The sequence below is a fragment of the Piliocolobus tephrosceles genome, chromosome 8 (assembly GCF_002776525.5).
Source record: "Piliocolobus tephrosceles isolate RC106 chromosome 8, ASM277652v3, whole genome shotgun sequence".
NCBI lineage: Eukaryota > Metazoa > Chordata > Mammalia > Primates > Cercopithecidae > Piliocolobus > Piliocolobus tephrosceles.
The window spans coordinates 64,269,316-64,289,028 of NC_045441.1; the positions used below are offsets into that span (position 1 = coordinate 64,269,316).

At 38.2% G+C, this 19,713-nt stretch overlaps 1 protein-coding gene across 2 annotated transcripts in view; it reads right to left on the reverse strand.

Moving 5' to 3' along the window:
- BZW2 (basic leucine zipper and W2 domains 2) overlaps positions 1 to 19,713 on the reverse strand; it is a 59,446-nt gene that overhangs the window by 20,256 nt on the left and 19,477 nt on the right. For both annotated transcript variants that reach the window (XM_023215909.2, XM_023215910.1), the window contains exons 3-5: positions 11,527 to 11,703; positions 4,386 to 4,489; positions 3,025 to 3,090 (exon numbers count right to left, since the gene is read on the reverse strand). In XM_023215909.2, coding sequence (XP_023071677.1) covers positions 3,025 to 3,090; positions 4,386 to 4,489; positions 11,527 to 11,703 — 347 coding nt within the window. The remainder of the gene's footprint in view (positions 1 to 3,024; positions 3,091 to 4,385; positions 4,490 to 11,526; positions 11,704 to 19,713) is intronic.

The following is a 19,713-nucleotide window of genomic DNA, read 5'->3' on the forward strand; positions in this document are numbered from 1 at the left end:
ATGGCTACGTGGCACACACACAGAAGGTCATATGCAAAGCATAGTAATTCATTTCATGATAAATTGGATGCTGTGGAAAGTGACTTGAGCAGGCAGGTTCCTTTCTTCTCAGTTCATTTACTCACAACTGTAGATAACATTCACGGAAAGGAAAAGAGATCTTTGGATGATATGTAAACAGATGGATTTATGTTTGACTATGTGCATGCAAAAGGATTAAGTATACACGATGGACATGTTTTCTGAAATGTATTGTTTTTCAAGTTTTTCCACTTCTTTGGGTGACTACCTCTTCCCCTGCTACATATGCCCATTTTCTCTGAATAGAATTTTTACGGCAAAAACAGAAACAAAGAAAAAGCCCCACAAAAAAACAAAAAACCAGGAAAGAGTCGAAGTTAAGCTTTTGACATTTAATATATACTTTTCTGAGCTCACAGAATACAACAGTCTTCAAAACAAGACTGTTGAGGGAGAAAGGGGTTTTCTAGGTTCTTGATGTTTTTTGGGTACACTTTTAGATTCTCTTGCCCCAGAGGCAGGGAACTGAAAAAGTAGCAACCCTAGAAAAATTTGAATGTAAGCTCAAAGCAAACAAAACAAAAAACCCCCTTCCTATATTATATTTTCCTATAGTACTCAGCCCTGTGGGATGTCCTTCTCTCTCCTAACTCTCCTCTGCCTTGTGCTTTGACTACATTCTACTGTTACTTTCTCCATTTCACCAGTTATTAGGCTTGCCATGGAAATTCCTCAGGGGCCACTATCACTACAGGAGCCTTGCTGATTTTCCATTATTCTGTGCCAATGCAAAATTCACTGGCATTGATAGAGACTTAAGTGTCTCCATCCTGATGACGTGATTATTCCACTAGCTGCGTAGGGGGTAAGAAAATATTAACTTACTATTCCCCAATAATTTAAGGATTATTACATCATAGATTATTTACATTATGTGCAAGTGGCAGAACTGGAACCAAACCAGTCCATTCGCCTCTCAATTTATACCTATTAAATTCTCAACAAATTAAAAAGAAGTTAACATCTAAGTAAGTGCCAGGGAATGAGGAAATGAGGGTTTCAAAGGCTTAAGCTCCAAGGAGCATCAAGAATGGGGAAGAATGAAAGAACTAACGTAAGTATAGACAGTTCATGTTAATTTGTCCTTTTTCTCCATTATAAAAATAACATTTAAATGACAATAATAAAAAATAGCCTCTAAAATAAAATTTTAACACCACTTCTTCAAGTTCATGCATATGACCATATTCATTTAAAATATACTTAATCACATAGAAATGGCACAAAAATTAGGTCATCATAAAAATAATAACCACATTGCTCAATTATATTAATCAACATTAAAACATAATTACATGTATACACACATATTGTTTTTCACTGCATTACATGCTAATGATAGCTAAAACTTGTTGAGTGGGCCAGACAACTCTTCTGATCACTTTATGCGTATTAATAACTACAACAGGCTCCATCTCCGATTACAGAAAAGAATACGAAGGTACAAAGATATTAAGTAATTTGCCTGCCCCAGGTCAAACTACTACCAAATGGTTGCTTTGCACCTTGCATTTCCATTTAATTTGTCATGGGCATTTTCCCTTATTAATACATGTAGTTATGCCTACATGTATGAAAGACTGCATAGTATTCCACTGTATAGATTGTAAATTAATTAACCAGTCTTCACCTCCCACCAATGAACATTAAGGCTATTTTTCAATACTGTGGTGACATCTTTATACATATAGCTTTATATATCCATGCTAATGGATTCTTATAAATCCATGAAGGCTGGGGCATGGGTTATATAAGAAACATTTCTTTTAATGACTGTCGTCAAATTGCTCTTCAATATTATACATGGAACCACTTTAAACTGGGTGGGGTGGGGGGCGGTTAGTGTGGAGAGGAGTGGGGAGAGTAAGTAGGGAAGAAGCAAGTATATGTTATGGTTACTTGGTGTTTTACTTTAGATAGATATCTAAAACTGGAAACAATGACAAAGTAACGAACAAATCTGAAACAGGTAAAGGCAGTGGTGCTATATATAAATAGAGGAGTTATAAACTGGAAGAGGGAACATGCAATTACTCTAAAGAGGACATCTTTAAGGAGATGCTACTGTTGATTTGACTAGAGACCAATTACTACACTGAGCTCCTTATATGTTATTTCAGATATTCCCACAACAACCATAAGGTATATCCTCTTACTACAGCTATCTCACTGATGAGAAAGACTACTGAGATTTACACCCATACACTCTATCTCCAAAGAGGTGCTTCCATTCCCTTTGATAAACTGCATAGAATTAAAGAATTTTGCTGAACATTAGCTGCTATGCTATGTTCTTTCGTAGGCTTTAACTACTTAAATCACTTTATCTTGATTCTAGTTTTCATTTTAACCTCTGCACAGTCAGAGATTATACCCCGTAAAACTATTCTTACTGAACAAAGCACACTGTCTTACATTAAATATTAATGGAAAAAGTCCAGAATAATCACATATTTCTTTCTATAGCTATTAGCTAATGATCTTTCATACTCATTTATTTACCAAACGTTTATTAAAATCTCACTACATGTTACCACGTATATGGCACTTTTGGAATATCATTGTACATGTAAAATTTTATTTTATTATTATTTTTTCTGAGATGGAGTCTTGCTCTGTCGCCCAGGCTGGAGTGCAGTGGAGCGATCTTGGCTCACTGAAGCCTCTGCTGCCCGGGTTCAAGCGATTCTCCTGCCTCAGCCTCCCGATTAGCTGGGGTTATAGGCCACCACGCCTGCGTAATTTTTGTGTTTTTAGTAGAGATGGGATTTCAGCATCTTGGTCAGGCTGGTCTTGAACTCCTGACCTTGTGATCCATCCATCTCGGCCTCCTAAAGTGCTGGGATTACAGATGTGAGCCATCGCGTCTGGCCACTTATAAAATTTGTATCCACCTCCATTTCATTACTATAAAACAGATAGGCATTATATTTGAATTTTTACCTTTTTCATTTCATCTTCAAATGCCTTCTCCAAATACTTATATCTCCTGATGAGTTTATTGAAGACCTAAACATAAAACAGAACCATTAAATATTAGGTCAACCAAAAAGACACAGAAGGAGGTATAGAAACTCACCGTAATGACACCATAGATCTACAATAAAAAAAGTGTATAGTTAAACAGGCTCACACGTAATATAAAAACTATAAGCATTTCAAAGATGCTACCATGACCTAGGGGAACAAATACGATCAAAATGTACATGTAAGATAAAACAAATTCTTCATTATAAAGATATAACCACTTAGATAATGATGTGATGGGGAGGAGAGCAAAGTGCAGGACAGATTCTACTCTAGGTAAACAACAAACATGTTTCTAGCAGATGAGCAAAAAATGTTACAATTTACTGGCAATAAAGGATGACTGGCCCCTACGGTCATGTTAGAACTGTGAAGCACAGTTTGCAACTGTATTAGGATCTAGACAGTCTTAAATGGAATGATGTTTTTATTTAAATGGGGATTTTGTAAATATTGGTTATTGTAATAACTGTGGAAATGATTTCTTAATCTAGTTCCTTTTTCTCCTACACACAGGCTATACTCCTACTTACAACTCTTGGTGTATTCGTTTCCTAATGTAATCAAGATGGAGTCCAAGAGTAAAAATAATAATTGCCCTTTATGGGGAAAGAATGACCCAGGCAGGGAATTCACACACAATAAGCAAAAGAAATAAATTACATTAAAATCCCAAATTTTATTTTCAATTTACACTAATACTCACATATTCTTTAACATGTATACAAGAAAAACAAATTCTCCTGATCCAAGAATAAATTCCCATGAGAGGTTAACAAAAAAAAAAAAAAAGAAAAGAAAAAGCATTATATTCTTGTAGTTCTTTTTGTTTTGTTTTGAGATGGAGTCTGACTCTGTCACCCAGGTTGAGCAGTGGCACGATCTCGGCTCACTGTAACCTCTGTCTTCTGGGTTCAAGTGATTCTCCTGCCTCAGCCTCCCAAGTAGCTGGGATTACAGGCACCCACCACCACATCCAGCTAATTTTCGTATTTTTTAGTAAAGATGGGGTTTCACCACGTTGGCCAGGCTGGTCACAAACTCCTGACCTCAAGTGATCCACTTGCCATGGCCAAAGTGCTGGGATTATAGGTTCAAGCCACGCTGCTAGGCCTATTTTTGTAGTTTTGATGCCCATTATTTTCATATGTTTAAAGGCTTTTTCTAAGATTCCTATTTAAAAAGTGGCTGGGCTGTAGAGCTTCCATACAGTTTTCCTTAATCCTCTTCAAATGCTTCCTTTCTGACTCAAGGGCAATCTCTCAAATAGGCTCTACCTGAGCATAGTTTCGGATGGTTTCATGATCTTCATTTGCTGAAAACACACAGTGGTTGGTCATCTTGGTCTTGTCACCATCATCTATGCGTGTTCCTCCAGGGGCTGAAAAGAGAAAGGTAATTATAGTTAGGGTAATAATAATACTGAATACTGAGATAATACTGAAATTGAGAACAGCATTTGCAGAACAGATCGATTCTGGCAAATGAAAGAAAATAAAGAAAGTAGATGTAAAATCTAAGAGTCACATAAAATGTCAAAGAATGACACATATAGATGTACACATGTTGCTGTATATTTTTTCCTTTTCTTTGAGACTGAGTCTTGCTCTGTCATCCAGGCTGGAGTGCAGTGGCACAATCTTGGCCCACTGCAACCTCCACCTCCCGGGTTTAAGCGATTCTCCTGCCTCAGCCTCCTGAGTAGCTGGGATTACAGGCATGCACCACCATGCCCAACTAATTTTTATAGTATTAGTAGAGACGGGATTTCACTATGTTGGTCAGGCTGGTTTCGAACTCCTGACCTTGTGATCCGCCCGCCTCAGCCTCCCAAAGTGCTGGGATTACAGGCTTAAGCCACTGTACTTGGCCTTGTATACTTCATGTTTCCAATATAATATAAATTAGTTGTTTCATTTCACGCTCCCACCATAGTGTACTTCATTTTAGTTCCACATCCTCACCTTCACCACATCCTATCACTATAAGTCTGGTTCTTTCCAAAGTATACTCTTAATCATGGAAGCAAAGAACAACCTTTATTCAGTAAATTTAATTTCATTATTCTCAATGCAATGCCAGATACTTCCCCCTCCAGGACATAGTTGTTTCTTCAGGCTTGCTAACATTTCGCAAGTATTTTGTGGATACTCTACCTAGATATCACCAACTACAGAACTGACCAGACCTGACTCATAGATCTTTTTGCTTTATACTTGAGTAGCTATTACAATTGCTTCCTCCTTCGCTAACCCACTTATCCATGACTGGTTGAATAGCATGGACTCTGATGCTCGCTATTTGAATTTAATCACCCAACAGCTATGTTAGCTAGAAGAAATTATTTTATTCTCTCTCATTTTTTTTTTCCATGGATTCAATAGATTAGATGCTTTTTTCTTCAATTAACTTTCCATATTCAAAGGGTCCTCCTGTAAGTTTCAGTCGTAGCCATTAGAAGCATTAGTTGATTAGAAGAGCAGAATGAGAACATTAGGAATTTCTGTTTTCTAATTTTACTTCGTTGTAATTAAGGTAGAAGGTTTGAGCGGTTAGCTTAATAACTTTCATATACACAACAAATGTTTGTAGTGTATATACTTACACCAGCTACTGTGCTAGGCACCAAGGATACAACAATGGTCAAAGCTGAAAAGACAAACACTCTCTACTCATTAGCCACTCCCTTTATTTGTTTGTGTATTAGTGTATAATCACCTTGATTTAACTTGTGATTTCAGATCTCTCAATTAAAAGGGCCACCCATAGTCACCTTTTTTAGCAGACACAGGCAAATGAGAATTCAATTGAGTTATACTTTCCTTAGCTTATCATCCCCTCTATGGGCTTCAGACTTCAGCATACAGTTTAGTAAGTAAATTAGTTTTTGGAGAAGTCAGCCCCTTCAGGAGTCTATTTTCACTCAATTAATTTATGCATGAGATTTACTTAGCCCTTTTAAATGAATATAACCACCTGGAACTGTTGCGGGAAGACAGGGAACCCGAATGGAGGGACTAGCTAAAGCCACGGCAGAAGAACATAAATTGTGAAGATTTCATGGACATTTGTTAGTTCCCCAAATTAATACTTTTGTAATTTCTTACGCCTGTCTTTACTGCAGTCTCTGAACATAAATTGTGAAGATTTCATGGAAATTTACCACTTCCCCAATCAATACTCTTATAATTTCCTATGCCTGTCTTTATTTTAATCTCTTAATCCCATCATCTTCATAAGCTGAGGATGTATATCGCCTCGGGACCCTGTGATGATTGCGTTATCTGCACAAATTGTTTGTGAGGCATGTGTGTTTGAACAATATGAAATCTGGGTACCTTGAAAAGAACAGGACAACATCGATTTTCAGGAAACAAGAGAGATAACCATAAAGTCAGACTGCCTGCGGGGCTGGGCAGAACAGAGTCATATTTCTCTTCTTTCAGAAAGTGAATAGGAGAAATATCACTGAATTCTTTTCTCAGCAAGGAATAACCCTGGGAAAATGAATGCATTCCCAGGGGAAGGTCTCTAAAATGGCTGCTCTGGGAGTGTCTGTCTTATGCAGTTGTAGATAAGGGTTCATGAAATAAGCCCTGGTCTCCTGCAGTGCCACCAGGCTTGTTAGGATTGGGAAACTCCAGCCTGAAGAAATTCTAATCAGACTGGTTGTCTGCTCTCGAACCCTGTTTCCTGTTAAGATGTTTATCAGTGACAATGTGTGCCCAGCAAGACATGGGCCTTCATCAGTAATTCTAAGTTTGCCCTGGCCTTGTGATCTTGCTGTGTCCCCATTTGCCTTGTGATATTTTATTGCCTTTGAAGCATGTGATCTCTGTGACCCACACCCGATTTGTACACTCCCTCCCCTTTGAAAATCGCTAATAAAAACTTGCTGGTTTTGCGGCTCAGGCCAACATGTGATGTCACTCCCAGAGACTCAGCTGTAAAATTTCTTTCTTTTGTACTCTTTCTCTTTATTTCTCAGACCAGCCAACACTTAGGGAAAATAGAAAAGAACCTACGTTGAAATATTGGGGGCTGGTTCCCCTGATATGGAACAAACTTAGATAATAATCTTCTAAAAACTCTGGGCTAATTATTGCTATTGCTTTTGATAGAAATTACAAAACTGAAAAGTTTGATAGTGAAACTACAGACTTTTGAGAGGTATGTTTTTAAAGTTACACTGTTTAATGAAATAAAACACTTATTACATATTAATAATATTGCTACAGCTTGCATTAAAATTTTTGCTGATATTAGGACCAAGTATTGTTTGCCATTTCTAATGTTTTTGGAGTGCCTGCTGTTTTTCTCAAGGTAGAAGTAAACTTAATATATTTATTGTATTTACTATACACAAGGTAATATTGAAAGACCAAGATAGCTGCTGTTTTAAGAACAATGGGACTGGGCGTGGTGGCCCATGCTTGTAATCCCAGCACTTTGGGACAGATCACCTGAGGTCAGGAGTTTCAGACCAGCCTAGTCAACATGGTGGAAACTCCGTCTCTACTAAAAATACAAAATTAGCTGGACATGCAGGCACATGCCTGTAATCCCTGCTACTCAAGAGAATTGCCTGATCCCAGGAGGCAGAAGTTGCAGTGAGCCAACTCTCCAGCCTGGACAACATCAAAAAAAAAAAAAAAAAAAAAAAGAACAATGGAAGAAGATAAATTGTGAGTGTCTAGAAAATTTCTACATAATAATTAAACAAAGCATTTATATAAGAAGAATGCACCTCGCTGGCTTCAATCCTTACATTACGTGTCCGGATTCAGCAGACATCTGATGTTGTACAGCTTATGCTAAGCAAGTCATACCAAACATTTGGCCCTATGTTCTTCTTGAATGTATAGACATGGAGTGAAGAAGTGAAATCTGGGCTGCACTAACCAATGGAAATTGCTTAAAACCCTTACCAAACCTTTCACTTAGGCATTGATAGCACCCATCAGATGGCCAAATTATTATTTACTGGACCAGGCCTTTTCAAAACTATCAAGCAGATAGTCAGGGCCTGTGAAGTGTACCAAAGAAATAATTCTCTGCACTGCGGGCCATACATTTCAATACCTGTATCTTTAACCTCCTTGTTAATTCTGTCTCTTCCAGAATCGAAGCTGTAAAACTACAAATGGTTCTTAAATACAAATGGAGCCCCAGATGCAGTCCATGACTAAGATCTACCACGAACCCCAGGACTGGCCTGCTAGCTCATGTTCCGATGTTAATGACATCGAAGGCACCCCTCGATGCCTTCAACATCACAACTGTGAAATCTCAACTGCACAACATCTACTATACCCCAGTTCAGCAGGAAGTAGTTAGAGCGGTCGTCGGCCAACCACCCCAATAGCACTTGGGTTTTCCTGTTGAGAGTGGGGACTGAGAGACAGGACTAGCTGGATTTCCTAGGCCGACTAAGAATCCCTAAGCCTAGCTGGGAAGGTGACCATGTCCACCTTTAAACATGGGGCTTGCAATTTAGCTCACACCCGACCAATTAGGTATTAGAGAGCTCAGTAAAATGCTAATTAGGCAAAAACAGGAGGTAAAGAAATAGCCAATCATCTATCGCCTGAGAGCACAGCAGGAGGGACAATGATCGGGATATAAACCCAGGCATTCGAGCCAGCAACAGCTACCCTCTTTGGGTCCCCTCCCTTTGTATGAGAGCTCTGTTTTCACTCTATTAAATCTTGTAACTGCAAAAACAAAAAACAAAAAAAGAAATCTGGGCTGCAGATATAAATCTGCTGATCATGGTAAATGAAATTTTAAGAAAACTCAATACAAAGTACACAGATAATTTTATATGGAGAGGTGGTTAATCACGGAAGCCAGGAGTAATGTAAGAAGTGGCATCCAGAGAGGTAGGAGGAGGTCTAAGTGGTCTCATGTAAGGGAAGACAATAAAAGAGTTCAAGAATGACAAAAGAGCCAAGAGTGCTGCCTGGAGGTCACTCAGTCTGAAAAGGGTCCATATAAGCGACTACTACAATCACGTGACTTTGACAAGAACCAAAACTCGCTGAAAATCACTCTGATAAAAATATATCATAATTAATGAAATACTAGAAGTCAATAATATGTTAGGAAATATTCAACTCCACTATCAAAGTTTTAAAAAGAAAATACTTATCACTTACCTAATTACAGAGATCTAGAAAACTGATGAAATTAGGTAGCTAACATTGTTAAAGGTGTATGTAAATAGGAACTCATAATTTTTGATAAAATATTAAACATAATGTTCCTTTTGAAGACTTTTTCTCTCTCAGCTAGGTAAATGGAGATAGATATAGATAAAAATGTCTCCATCTTTTATTTAATCCATTAATCCCTTGCTAAGTAGATAAAGATGTAATCAGGTAAAAGCACAAAGATAGGTGCATACAGACACTCATAACTGTTGTTTATAATAGCAACAACTGCAAACAGCCTAAATATTCTTTTTTTTCTTTCCCCCGAGAGTTTCACTCTTGTCGCCTAGGTTGGAATGCAATGGCACGATCTAGGCTCACTGCAACCTCCGACTCCCAGGTTCAAGGAATTCTCTTGCCTCAGCCTCCTGAGTAGCTGGGATTATAGGCACCCACCACTATGTCCAGCTAATTTTGTATTTTTAGTAGAGACAGGGTTTCTCCACATTGGTCAGGCTAGTCTTGAACTCCAGACCTCAAGTGATCTGCCCACCTCGGCCTCCCAAAGTGCTGGAATTACAGGCGTGAGCCACCACCCCCGGCCTCTAAATATTCTTTAACATCCGTTCGGCTTTAATTCTTTTTAGAATCATCCAGTATAACACTCATGGGTGTGCAAGGCAGCAACATATTGCTGAATAAATACAAATCAGCATGCATAATATCGTATTTGCATAATATCACCCATTCTCAAAAGTTTATGAGGTAAAGATAGTTCCTTTTTTTTTTTTCTTGAGACAGGGTCTCGCTCTGTCACCCAGGTTGGAGTGCAGTGGCTCGATCTCAGCTCACTGCAACCTCTGCCTCCAGGGTTCAAGTGATTCTCCTGCCTCAGCCTCTCTAGTAGCTGGGATTGTTACAGGCAGCCGCCATCACGTTCTGTTAATTTTTGTATTTTTTTTATAGAGACAGGGTTTCACCATGTTGGCCAAACTAGTCTCGAACTCCTGACCTCAGGTGATCCACCCGCCTCAGCCTCCCAAAGTGTTGGTATTACAGGCATGAGCCACCACGCCCGGCTGCTAAAGAGATTTCTACAAGGGAAATAACCAAAATGTTAACAATGATTATTTTTGGGTAATAGGATTTGAGTTCAATATAGATAACTGTTATACTTGAATTATCTATAGTCATAATGTAAGCTCTTCATAACAATAAGAACAACAAAACTAATTCATTATGTGGTGAAAACTAGCAATGCAGAATGACGGAAGGCCTAGTAGTCAATTGGGCCATGTACCAAACAGATTGCTTGAAATAAGAGCTCAGAGAAAAAGGAATTTATGGGCAGTTCCACCTCAAGACGGAGGAATGTATGCACATTCTTTTTCAAAGCCAAGGTAGGCTGGCTTAAGCAATGTTTTCTCAAGGAAAGACAATGATGGCACTTTGGGCAAGGCAATCTTTCATGATGTTGCATGTTCTTTGCATAGCAGAGTAGACACATACCTTCCCTCCCCCCTCAAGTCTTTTTAACAACTGAAACACTTGCACACATTTGCAAACTAAAAATTCCTGGCCTAGGAAATTCGACCATTTCTAGTGATTTACAGCTACCACAGGAACTAACTGTAAGAACTCAGATCTAAGAATGACTATGAGAGGAAAAATGGGTGGTTATTATACTTAATAAATATTAGAATCATCTACTTAATAAACTTAAATAGTATTCTGAAGCCTTCTTTCCTGATGCCTCTGTTCTAAAATGTATAGCTTTTATTTTGTTTTTACCTATCTTTAACAATTTCTAATCTTCTATCTTTACTTTTTCTACTTATACTTACAATTTAAATGATTTTTCAAAAACCAGGTTTAAACTATATTTCTTATAAGTTTTATTTATGGATGAAATGGCATTAATTAAACCTTGGAAATTTATACACCAAGTTACAGTCTTTTGCAGAAATTACCCCTTTTATGGCCCCTCCAAAAACACTGAAAGATTATGGACACATGAGAAAGGTGGCTTTTAGGAAAAGCAAAGCGGCCAACTTCATTGTAACATTAACTAAAGTCCTCCGTCCTATGCCTCTATTAACCAATAATCACTTCACATCCACATTAATACCATTCCAAATCATAAATCATTGTATTTCTATCAACTCTAATAAACATAAACTTATAAAGACGCTATCTTATAAGGAAATACTTCAATAGAATTAAAAATATATAAATATACTACAAGAAGCAATAATGCATGGTTTACCAAGCATACTGCCAGCCACCAGGATATCGAAGAGTGTGTCTGCATAGCGACGATAATCTAATCTTGAGCCTGTAGAGTCCAGAAATTTGGCTACAGCTTCAAGGTCATCACCAGCCTCATTAAGCCCCTGGACAAGTGTATCCCTGAAGACTGTGGGTTCGAATTTCTCTTTTTCATCTAAAATAAAACAATTCAAAATAACAGTCAAATAAATAAATAAATACTGAGAGTATAACAATCAAAACTTAAATTCTATTTTATCTAAGAAAGGAAAAAATACCCACAGAGCATCGCCAAAGAATGTAGGAGAATATACAAATATAAACAAACAAATAAAGATGGCAGAGGGGAATAAGAAGGGATGTCTCTTTTAAAATAAGTTACTGCAGGCCGAGTGCGCTAGTTCACGCCTCTAATCCCAGCACTTTGGGAGGCAAAGGCGGGTGGATCACCTGAGGTCAGGAATTCGAGACCAGCTTTGCCAAAACAATGAAATCCCGTCTCTATTAAAAATATAAAAAATTAGCTGGGCATGGTGGTGGGTGCCTGTAATCCCAGTTACTTGGGAGGCTGAGGTAATCACTTGAACCCGGGAGGTGGAGGTTGAGGTGAGCAGAGATCATACCATTGCACCCCAGCCTGGGGGACAAGAGTGAAACGTCGTCTGAAAAAAATAAAAATAAACAAAAAAGAATTTATTGCAGAGTATTTAAATATTTAATAGATGCAATGAGCCATATATGTATATCTACAGCTTCAGGACACATGTGCTAAACTTTTTGGTCTCATGACCTCTTTACACTTAAAATGTACATTTGGATCCTAATCCAAAAAACTCTTTGGAATCCTAATTCCCAAGCATTCCAAAGGGAGTTTTTGTTCATGGAGGTTCAATCTATGGATACTTATTTTAAGAAATTAAAACAAAACATCTTATGTATTTATTTAACAAAAAAATTAGTGAGAAGGATAGTATTGTTTTATACTCTTGCAAATCATGATCATACATCTTTAAACGCTAGAAAACTCCTCTGCAAAATTATGAGAGAATTGCGTGAAAGATGTGAATAATATATTGGTATCATTATAAAAATGGTTTTGATTTTGTGGGGCTTCAGAGGACTGACACGGATAGAGATATGATACAGCTGTTTTTCCTTAGCAAAGTGGATAAGACAAATACAGAGCAATCACAAAGGCACACATGAAAAGCATAAATGAGCTGTCACAGTGAAATGGACACATGAACCTAGAGAAGTAGTTTGATGTGGTGACCGGAAGTTTGGGTTTGGAAGGAGTTTTGGTCTAGACTCTAGCAAAACTTTGTGGAAGGTCAACTTGGAGCCAGGTCTTGAACAAAGCAGGGATCATACACTGTTGATAAGAAGTGAAGATCACAAACTACATGTCAGATTTGGTGGAAATAAAATGAGTGGATTAAAGGTAAAGTGTCTGTAGTTCAACTCAAAGGACATCACCTTTTTTTCCCACACCCATGGAGAATAACTCTGGATGTGAGGAGAGAGGAGCAAAGGATGAACCCAAAACTTCAAAAGAAAAAATCGCATCATAGATATCTCTAGAGGTGAAAGATTTCCAACAGAAGTGGGAGGGAAGGAAGAGAATATTACAAAAACATTTCATAAATAAAGAGTTCTTAGAAATCAAAAATATGATAGAAAAAGTAAACAACTCAATGGCAGCATTAAGAGAAAGCTAAGATTATCTTTCAGAAACTAGAAAAAAGGTCAAAGACCTAGAAAATAGTAGCAAAAAGAATAGAAAAAGGGCAGACCTGTCAAATATCAAAAAAAAAGAAAAAAAAGAAAAAAAAATACATCTAACAGACGGAATGAGAAAACAAAGGAAAGGAAATTTTTTGAAAAATCTCAATAAACCTCATAGAAATGAAAGATTGTTTCCAAGTACATGGTTGTCTGGGAACCCGGCACAAAGATTGAAAGTGGATTCACACAAGGTACACTGATGACTGTGAGATTTCAGAATACTGGGAACAAAGCAATTATCTGAAGTTTCAGGGGCAAAAAAAAAAAAAAAAAACAAAAACAAGTGATATGTAAAAAGTATCAAGCAACTCAATTGCTCAACAGAAATACAAGACACAGAAGACATTTCCTCAGAATTCTTAGGGAAAAGTATTTCCAGCCTAGAGTTCTTGTCAGTGTTCAGCCAAAAGAAAAACTTTTTTTTTTTTTGAGACAGGGTCTCACTCTGTCACCCAGGCTGGAGGGCAGTGGCGCAATCTTGGCTCACTGTAACCTCCACCTCCTGGGTTCATGTGATTTTCCTGCTTCAGTTTCCCAAGTAACTGGGACTACAGGTACTAGGATTTGTATCTTCAGTACAGACAGGATCTTGCCATGTTGCACAGGCTGGTCTCAAACTCTTGGCCTCAAAAGATCCACCGGCCTTGGTCTCCCAAAGTATTGGGGTTACAGGCATGAGCCACTGTGCCTGGCCCAGCCAAACTACTAATCAAGGGTAAGAGCAATATGAACATACATATACTGAAACACCCAAGGCCTCAAAAATAGATAATAACTGAAGAGTAAGTCCTGAGACCCCAGGCAAGAGGGGAAAAACAAGACAGGTAATAGTACTCTTGTGGATAATGGTGAAAGGACATTTAAAGCTTTTCCTTAAGTGTTTTGTGTTAAGAGATTTATACAACAAAGGGAAAGGTTAGGGTTGTCTAATTTTAAGCCACAGAAAACTAAGTCCCACCCCACTCAAGAGATAATTACATTTATTAAATCAAGAGATAACAAAATAATGTTATTTTTAAAAAATGCAGTCATGTCAGTTCAGCTGTGAATAGCATGTACAAAGTCACAAAAATATAAACCCTAAACACTGGTGTAGCTGAAACTATGATACAATGAAAGAATACAGAAGGACAGGAAGTATGGGGGTGGGGAGAAGTAAGCAATGAAAGGGAGCTGAATCATCATTTTCCATAGTAGAAAAGGTATATTTAATATCTCCAACAGAAAAATCAAGAACTAGCCATATTATGTGCATGTATAACTTTGACACAATTAAAAGCTACATTTTAAAACCATACAGCAACTGCCTAGTTTGTACTGCTTGTAGGTGGTCTAACAGAAGGGCTGGGTTGTAAGTGGTTAACGCTAGTCACATCAGCATGAGAACGAGAGAAGAATGGCATTCCCAGTACCAGTCAGAGTCACGCAGCGTGAGATACCATAAAGACACACATAAATTAACTGGGACAATATTCATCATGGACAAGAGATAAAAAGTCCTTTTGATGCTGTAAGCAAAACATTATGCAGTCAAGAACATGCAAATGGTGACTGCAGAAAAAATATAATTAGGGTCTTGTTGTGTAGAGGGGGAGGAAAACGGATAGGAATTCTAGAGGAATACATTAGGTGGAGCAGGAGGAGGGGATAACTGTGTTTCTACACAAAAGGAACCCACTGACAAGCACAGAAAACTTCACCTCCCACTCAGGGTCTAGCCAACAGGCAATTCTTCCCTGTTGAAGAAAGATATTTTCTTTCCTATAATATGAGAATGGTAGAAGTAAAACAACCACATGCTGTTATATTAAGTCTTGTGACCAGTTTCCAAAATCAAATAAGGTCATTCCCATAAAGGCCCTACAACATGGTTGGATGTTGATTCAGGTGGTAGAACAGATTTTGATGATTTGAAAATCACAAATGGAGGTACTGGGAAATGTAAATGGATAAATGAGGAAAAACCCAGACTATGCCAAGAATCCAAGCAGAGGACTTTGTTTTCAATTTAAGACACAACTTGAAAACTTGTTTGTAAAAAGATCTTCATTCTCCCATTACAAAAGAATTACCAGCAAAGAGAAAAAGGAAGATAGCATACTACAGCCAAGGATATTTCAACAGTGAGCAATAAGGGTGGTAGGTCAAAATGATTACTTACAGCTTGGGAATCTTAAAAACTTATGATGGACCGATAGGACTAATAATTGTTTTGCAGGCTGAAAAAAGCTCCCAGCTGCTAAAACAAACTGCCCATCAAAAGGACTAGAAAATTGCCATATAAGAAAATGGAAAGAACACTAATGGAAACTTGAGAAACAAGACAACATCGGACCTAAAGAGTCTTTTTCATCTGAAAGTACAGTAAATGTAGTTTGTATTTTATCAGAGGACAGTCTAGCAGAAATACTAACAAAATTCGAATGAAAATATGCCATTGCTTCCTTGGATTTCCATTTGGCAGTTCAAGTCTCCCTTAAAGTGAGAAGGATATAATTAGGGGTCTCCAGTTTAAACTGTGCTGGTGAATCATAATTGTGATACTCAAGAGTTAGTCATAATAGCCCTTGTACTGACACAGAGAAGAAATGGGCCTAATTCTGACACTCAAATATGCCTATACGTTATCTAACTTGCTTATTGTGGGAACTACAGTAACTGGTTAAAAACACATTAGTGAAGTAATATAACAGCAGAACCTACATCCCTTTCTGAATATCACTGAGATATAGCAATGAATTTTAAAATCACATATTTTCTTTTTTCCTGTAAAATCAAATGTATTTTCTAATTTTATGTATATATATACTCATATTTGCACATATATTTCAAGATTTAAAGGTTTACTCATTTAGTTATTAACACCACTTATTATAAAGCTAAAAGTGATTTAAAACCAATATTATATGGCTGGGCATGGTGGCTTACCGTGCCCAGCCTGTAATTCCAGCACTTTTGGAGTGCTGGAATTCCAGCACTTTGGGAGGCTAAGGTAGATGGATCACTTGAGGCCAGTAGTTTTGAGACGAGCCTGAGCAACATGATGAAACTTCATGTCTACTAAAAATTACAAAAATTAGCTGGCTGTGGTGGTGCACGCCTGTAATCCCAGCTACTTGGGAGGCTGAGGCACAAGAATCGCTTGAATCCGGGAGGCAGAGGCTGCAGTGAGCTGAGATTGTGCCACTGAAATCCAGCCTAGATGACAGAGTGAGACTCTGTCTCCAGCAACAACAACAAAAAACATTATTAGAGAGCTAAAGTCTCAGGGAGAAACCTGAGCACATGGTCATGCTGAATGCCTGCAGTTTGACCTTTTTTTCTCTCTCTTGTTTTCACTAATTGTAATCCAATTTTTCTACAAATGCGCAGAAAGACCAGTTCGATTATTAAATGTTTCATTTAGCAAAGCATAATCCAATTGCTCACGGGAGAAATTTTCATCCTTTCAGATTTCCACAAGCCACAGTAAAAAACATAATTACTTTGGAGAATATATCATAAGCGAGATGTATTTCATAAAGGAAAAGAGAATCTGATTAGAGTTCTATTACATAATGTGTCCTGCCATGACGTTTGTATTTTAACGCTAAGCAGTAATGTCAATGCAATAAGAAATACATTGTCATACTAACTTGGCATGCAGGAGCATTCACTTTGCTAGGAAATGTTTCAAAGTGAAGACATATCTTCAGAAAACAGCCTATCACAAGGACCTTGAAATATCCTCAGTAGTAATTTTCCCCAGCTCTACAAAATTGCTAACCACTTATTTGATGTCAGCCCCTTCATAATGGCAAAGAAAAGTTAAGGATGAGAAATCATCAGGAGGCATTTCACTGCTAAGAGCAGCAGAAAATGAGGTTGACTCCATTTTTATTCCCCCATCAGGAGTGTGGCACAAAATGGTTCAAGTGTTGCTTAAATCCCCAAGAGATATGAGTTATATAAATCCAGATCAACTGGCAAATAATATATATTTCTCAGTGGCTCTCCCAGAGTACTCCAACAGCACAATCTTGACCACCAAGCGATTCAGAGGCAAACTGGTTCTGAAGGAGAGGAAACTTTCCGGTTCTAAACTGAAGACAAACTGTAAGGGCCAGTTTACTCGCTGACTCACATCTGCTGTTGTGCAATACATTCTGAGGCCCTCTCTTGAGCTCAGTTCCAGTGGATTAGCGTCACACTAATAAAGATGCTTGAGCTGGAGATCCAGCTCTGAGATTAACACAATCCCCCAGGGGCAGGCAATAGCAAACGTTTCTGTGCCTCATAGCTGGGCATATATTAGCTATTATCACAGGTTTCTGAACCATATTGTTTATTACTGATAAATCCTTTTAAAATCATCCATATCCTTTTTTCCAAGACTGCTTTAAACAATGAGACAATGAATTCTGGTTAGCACTTTGTGTTTGATATCCGCTTCCAGATGGCAAGGGGCAATGCAGTGGGGCACAATTTGAAAGACTAAGATGAGGACTAAATAGAGAAGTGGCTCAGGTTATACTTGCACTAACTCTTCTTATGGGGATAGGCCAGAAATGAAAAAAATAGAAAAGGGAGAGTGCAAAACAGAAAAACTGTACAAAGTATTTTTTGGTTACTTAATTTATTTTTATTTTTATATTTTACTTTGAACATGAAGCTTCCCAGCAGACAGCACACAGTTAAATTCAGTCTTACTGCTTCCTAGTGACTCTTACAAACTCTTCTGATCCAAGTGATCTATTATATTGCAATTTCTTTTCTGTCTACATGACTAGACTTGTTACTTAAATGGACATAGCATTGCAAGACAACACAGGCTGCTTAGCAGGGACTGCCAAAGGCATATAAAGTCAGTTATCAATGAAATAATTTAGTCCTCCAAGATCATTACATGGGATTCTGCTCCAACATCTTTTATCTGTATACATACTACCTTAAATATTTTTCAGTAATTCCCTTCAACTTTATTTAACTTAATCACTCATATCATGTTTCCTCTTTGAAAAAGTTTCCCTATTGAGTTTCAGTTCAGCTTTTTTTTTTTTTTTTTTTTTGAGATGGAGTTTTGCTTGTTGCCCAGGCTGGAGTTCAATGGCACGATGTCAGCTCACTGCAACTTCTGCCTCCCGGGTTCAAACGATTCTCCTGCCTCAGCCTCCAGAGTAGCTGGGATTACAGGCATGTGCCACCATGCCCGGCTAATTTTGTACTTTTAGTAGAGACTGGGTTTCACCATGTTGGTCAGGCTGGTCTCAAACTCCCAAACTCAGGTGATCTGCCTGCCTCGGCCTCCCAAAGCATGGGATTACAGGTGTGAGCCACCAAGCCTGGCCCCAGTTCAGCTATTCTTATATCCACGAGGACCTCTATATAATTATGCAAAACTGACTAAATATGAAATCATATTTAAAATATTCTTGGCTTGGTGTGGTGGCTCATGCCTATAATCCCATCACACTGGGAAGCTGAGACAGGAACACTGCTTGAGCCCAGCTTCAACAACATAGCAAGACCTTGTCTCCACAAAAAAGTGGTTTCTTGGGTGGCTGAGGTGGGAGGAGCACTTGAGCCCAGAAGGTCAAGTCTGTAGTAGCTGTGATGCCACCACTATATTCTAGCCTGGGTGTAAGAGCAAGACCCTATCTAAAAAAAAATAAATAAAATACAAAATAAAAATAAAATACAAAATAAAATAAATATAATAAAATACAAAAATTGGCTGTGCATGATGGCAGGCACCTGTAACCCCAGCTACTTGGGAGGCTGAGGCAGAAGAATTGCTTGAACCCAGGAGGCGGAGGTTACAGTGAGCTGAGATGGTGCCACTGCACTCCAGCCTGATGACAGAGTGAGACTCCGTCTCTAAATAAATAAATACATACATACATACACACATAAATGTCTTTATATAGGCCAGGTGCAGTGGCTCACATCCACAATCTCAGCACTTTGGGAGGCCAAGGGAGGAGGACTGCTTGAGGCCAGGAGTTCAAGACCGTGTCTCTACAAATTTTTTTTTTTTTTTTAATTAGCCAGGTGTGGTGGTGTGCACCTATAGTCCCAGCTACTTGGGAGGCTGAGGTGTAAGGACCACTTGAGCCCAGGTGTTTGAGGCTGCAGTGAGCTATCATCACACCACTGCACTCCAACCTGGGTGACAGTCAAGACCCTGTCTCTAAAAAAATGTATAAAATATTACTTACACAAAAAGAATGCTAAGATGAACGTTATAACAGAAAAAAGTCACTCACACAAATAGAAATTTCACCAGTCATCATCAACATGGGTCTATAACTACCCTTACCACAATGAAAGACATTTGAAAATACGGTTTTTAAGGGGGAATTTAGGGGAGTAGATTTATTTTGACTTCCTCATTTCTGAAAAATTAAGAAACTCTTCAGTA